This window comes from Nicotiana tabacum, chromosome 18, assembly GCF_000715075.1.
Source record: "Nicotiana tabacum cultivar K326 chromosome 18, ASM71507v2, whole genome shotgun sequence".
Taxonomy (NCBI): Eukaryota; Viridiplantae; Streptophyta; class Magnoliopsida; order Solanales; family Solanaceae; genus Nicotiana; species Nicotiana tabacum.
The window spans coordinates 150,992,632-150,997,871 of record NC_134097.1 but is presented as its reverse complement, the minus strand read 5'-3'; the positions used below and the strand labels follow the sequence as shown (position 1 = coordinate 150,997,871).

At 34.3% G+C, this 5,240-nt stretch overlaps 1 protein-coding gene across 1 annotated transcript; it reads left to right on the top strand.

Moving 5' to 3' along the window:
• The first annotated feature begins 1,405 nt into the window (after positions 1 to 1,405).
• On the top strand, positions 1,406 to 2,872 carry LOC107780748 (uncharacterized). The gene has a single exon (XM_016601330.2). The coding sequence runs from the start codon at positions 1,537 to 1,539 to the stop codon at positions 2,635 to 2,637; it is 1,101 nt and encodes a 366-aa protein (XP_016456816.2). The 5' UTR covers positions 1,406 to 1,536; the 3' UTR covers positions 2,638 to 2,872.
• The last annotated feature ends 2,368 nt before the right edge of the window (positions 2,873 to 5,240 follow it).

Here is a 5,240-nt window from a genome sequence, read left to right as displayed (position 1 = left end):
TATTAGCACTATATCTACTTGTACCTCATACCAAGCGACCCCTAAAAGTTTTAGAAATTGTGTACTATAACTTTTATAAGTTTCAACATTACTATGTAATTTTTTCCCATATATATAATTCTTCGTGCGCAAAATTACTCGATACTTGCTTTGATGAGACTAACAAGTACCTAGTGAAATAATTAAGGTAGGAACAAGCAAACTCGAACACTATTATTATTAAAAATTTAAAAAAACTAATGAGTATGGTAAAAACGTTAATGAGTATGCAACTATATTTTGTGTGAGCAGCTTTATCTTTATTTCATTAATTATCGCTGACCGTCATCAAGGGTGATGAGATGCCCAAATACTTACTATTTCAAAAATATTTGTCATTCTTTATTTTACACCTCGATTAAATTTTGAACGAATAATTTGTTCAAGTCCACTTTCGCTCTCAAAAAGTACCATTAATTAAGGAGCTGTCTTTTTCATTTTCCAAGTAACTACAAGAAATTCGTTCAGAAATGCTTAAAGAAGTCCTATATGTAAAGTGGAATTTACTCTTTCTCCTTTTGTATACTTGTGAAAATCATTATATTTTTATGCCTACGCTCCTCCCATAACTCCCACCTCCAAAAATTAATGCAAGAAAATATTACAATTAGATCGTTCTATAATAACCATTTTTTATAATAACATTTCATTATAACTGTTAGTTTTTTTTAATACTATATTATAGTATATATTTTCTATAATAATAATTAGGAGTACCTCCGAAAATTAATACAAAATAAAATATTTTTTGTGTTCAAGGCTCTAATATTTTTGTTCATTAATTGGTTCATTTCAAGAACTTGGATGACTACTTGCCACGTGGTCCAACACCTAGCCATTTCTCATCACCTTCATTTAATTCTTTTTCCCTATTTCTTACTCCAGTCTCATGGCCTATTTGGTCAAGCTTTTTTTTTGCCAAAAGTATTTTTTTGGGCAAAAAATTAAGGTGTTTGGCCAAGTTTTAAGGAAAAAAAGTGTTTTTGAGGAGAAGCAGAAGCAGTTTTGGAGAAGCAGAAAAAAGCAGTTTCTCTCCAAAAATACTTTTTTGAAAAGCATTTTTGAGAAAAATACACTTAGAAGCAGTTTTTTAAAGCTTGGCCAAACACTAATTGTTACTCTGAAGCTTTTCAAACTAATTAGCCAAACACAAACTGCTTCTCACCAAATGTACTTTTGAGAAAAGCATTTTTGAAAAAACACTTCTCAAAATAAGCTGATTTTTGCAGATTGGCCAAACGGGCTATCATCTTATCCCTACGCATGTTAGACTTGTTAACTCAAATCGTTACACAACATGTGAAGGGCAAAATCGTCAAAACAGAAAACCCCCTCACAGTACTATATAAAACCCTACATGGTCTCACTCTTTTCAACGTGCATGAAGTTAAGAATCCACATGCAGAGTTGTACTCTTCAAGAGAAAGAGAGAGTGTAACTGAGTTCTAGAGAGAGAAACTAACTCACTGAGTTCTAGAGAGAGAAACAAAAACCCTCATGATGGGCAGCTTCTTATACATCACCACCTTACTTCTTGGCATAATCTCGGCCGTACAATGCTGCCCGCCGTCTGATCGGGCAGCATTGTTAGCTTTTCGAGCTGCCCTAAATGAGTCATCCTTGGGCATTTTCAACACGTGGCAAGGTTACGATTGTTGCCACGGATGGTACGGGGTGAGTTGTGACCAGTTAACTCACCGAGTCGCTGACATTAACCTTCGAGGCGAATCAGAGGATCCTGTCTTCCAAAAAGCTCACAAAACCGGTTACATGACCGGTACGATCTCTCCGGCGATATGTAAGCTAGAAAGGCTGTCTAGCCTTACTATCGCCGATTGGAAGGGCATTACCGGCCCTATTCCATCATGTGTTACGTCCTTACCATTCCTCCGAATCATTGACCTAATCGGAAACAAGCTCACCGGGCCAATCCCTTCCGAGATAGGTCGATTGAGTCGACTGACCGTGTTAAATGTAGCCGATAACAGTCTTTCTGGTAGGATTCCTCGTTCCTTAACCAACTTATCATCTTTAATGCATTTAGATCTCCGTAACAACCGAATTTTCGGAACCCTACCAACAAATTTCGGAAAATTAAGGATGTTAAGTCGAGCTTTATTGAGTGGAAACCGTTTAATTGGAAAAATTCCATATTCTATTTCCTATATTTATAGACTTTCCGATTTGGATCTTTCTTTAAATAAACTCTCTGGTACAATTCCACCATCTCTAGGTAAAATGCACGTTCTTGCTACATTAAATCTTGATGGTAACAATATTTCTGGTACTATACCACCAACGTTAATTAATTCTCGTATCAATATTTTGAACTTGAGCAAGAATTCAATTGAAGGATATATTCCTGATTCATTTGATGAAAGATCGTATTTTATGGTTATGGATTTATCGTACAATAAATTAAGAGGAAAAATTCCGAAATCGATTTCGTCGGCGACATTTGTCGGTCACTTTGACGTTAGTCACAACCACCTCTGCGGCCAGATTCCGGCAGGTTCTCCGTTCGACCACCTTGAAGCTTCGAGTTTTACTTATAATGATTGTCTTTGTGGGAAGCCTCTTAAACCTTGTCAAATGTAATTCCTAGTATTAGGTACATTTTTAAAAATAATTTTTTATTTTGTTTTTTGAGATTTTTAACACTTTATATATGGTGAATATGCTTGTATTGTGTAACAGTAAAGAGTAAAAGAGTGTTTGGTAGGTATGTAAGTTTAAATATATTATTATTGTGCTTTGGGATATGGAAATTTTATTTTAAGAGTACTATTTATTATTCAAAAGTCAATAAAGTGAACTTTTACATGAAAAAAAAGTAGCCTAGTGCATAAAGTATCTTGCATTCACACAAGGTTCGGGAAAGAGTTGCACCCCTAGGGATATGATGTAGACAGCTTATCATAATGTAAGTATTAGTGGCTACTTCTGTTTACCCTCAAAATCAGGTAACAATTGAATTTGTAAGTAATTTTAAGGATGCGTGGATTAAATTGACACAAAGTAATAAATTGAAGATACAATTAAAATAAGCAATGAAAAAGTGGATCCAAACCGCACAACTTGAGCCGTTATAGCCTTGGCAAGTCAGTCGCACTTGAACTAAATGCAATTCAAACGATATCAAGATACAGAGGAACGGTAGCTTACAGAAAGAAAATAACATTATATTGCTTAGGGATGCGTGTTACAATGATCTTTACAAGGAATCAGACCCCCTTTATATAGTAGAGAAATCCTAGATTAGGTACAACCCTATAAAAGGTAAAAGATCTCATGATTTGCTGATTTACCGGTTCCTTGTTGATACGTGCTAAGATTCCCGTTGTAATATCCGACCGGTCCCGGATACCTCGGCCTTCTGTTATTTCAGTCTTCTGTTGGTTATACTGACAATGTTTCCTCAAACTCGTTCGGGGTTAGGGTCGATTCATGGATCATGGACTCGATGTTCTCGAGGACGGACATTCTGACCTTGTGTTCTGGTTCGATGGGACTCGGGGTCGATATTCAATTCCTTACTTTCCGAGCTATATGTCATGTAGTGGATAAGTCCGATTTCGACGGTATATAACTTCTACGACTCAAACCCGTGATTTATAAATTACACGAAGATAATTAGCTAAATAAAAATTACAATTAATGATCAATAATATATAAGTGAAACTAGCTGAAAAAGAACGTACAAATATAATAGAGTGAAAAACTTTATGGGGAAAAGAGGAGGTTAAATCCCTACCGACATCAATTTAATTTGGATGTGAAAAATCCTCCTTACCAACCTTAGTGTTTTCGTTTGAAAATATTCTTTACATTTTGATTAATATCAATCAAAATATTTGGTTTTAGATTTTTGGATTGTCCATCAATTTGTGAAATCCTAAATTTACGTACGAACGATTTAGTAGCATGTACTCTACAAAATATGCTAACCATAAACTACTACTTTAGTTATGATTTTTCATTTCTTTAAAAAAAAAAACATAGATTCTATCCACTTGAAATTTAAAAGAAGGAAAAATAAAAGAAAAGATTATATATATCCACAATAAGGTAAAGATGGACAAACCAGATGAGAAGAATTTACCCAATTAAGTGGTTTGGTTCAATAATATTTAAGGTTTGGTTGTTTCATTTTAAATCATTATCTCAAATTTTATTGCTTAGTTTTATTTGGAAATCACATGTCGCACATTGAAGATCATGGGGTGATCTCTTCGTAAATAGAAACAATAAATTCTAACAGGTTGGTTTCAAATTCAATTCCTCTCATTAATTGTGTTCACGCATCAGCAGTTCCTCTCATTAATTCTTTCTTTTCAATAAATGGTGGTATCTTAGATCACTTTCCATGCTCTTGAGTTTTTAAGTTACTATTATTTAATATATTTTACTAATACATAAATTGATAATTCTGTGCATCAACACTTAGGCGAAAAAATATTATCGTCTATTTCCTCTCTATTGTGATTTGAACTGTTATTTTTAGTGTTTTATCTATAGTGTTCGAATCAGCTTGCGTTGACATTAACTATTTCACGGTGACTAGTATAAATACGGGATAACTAAGTCCATCAAGATTTAAACAATAATCTTGATAGAGCCCTAGTGTGCACAGGGTGCTCACCCGAAGGACAGAGGCTGTAACGGTTGCAGATTTTCTGGGTTCACAAAAAAAAAAAATTTAAACAATAAAAAGATATCACTATGTTTTTTTTATTCTATTGTGATTTAGACCCTTGTTATTCGTAATTTTTATCTCATTTTATTATCACAGTCAAGCCCCCTTCATTGATTGGTAGGTAGGGGCAAATGTTGTCTTCCCGCTATGGGTTCAACTGAATTCATAATTTTCGTTATGAAATATAGATTTATATGCAAAAACTTAACTAAAATCTCAACAAGGATTAAATTTGGACCCATAATCTTAACAGTACAATAAAATTAATACTAAAAGTTATAAAAGCTGAATTTATTAAATTTAAATTTTGAATCCGTCCTCATTGCGAGACACGTGCAATTCCTCCCATTAATTCTATTCACGTATTATCACTGCTTCAACAGCAATAGCTGCTGCTGCGGTAAGGTGCCGACGATGAATGCTTTTCAAGACAACACATGTGATGCCTCGTTAGTGGACCACAGTCCACAGTCTTTATTCAATTTAAAGAGAACAGTTTGGCATA

Coding starts and splice junctions, on each gene's coding strand:
- LOC107780748 (XM_016601330.2), top strand. CDS start 1,537: ATGATGGGCAGCTTCTTATACATCACCACCTTACTTCTTGGCATAATC.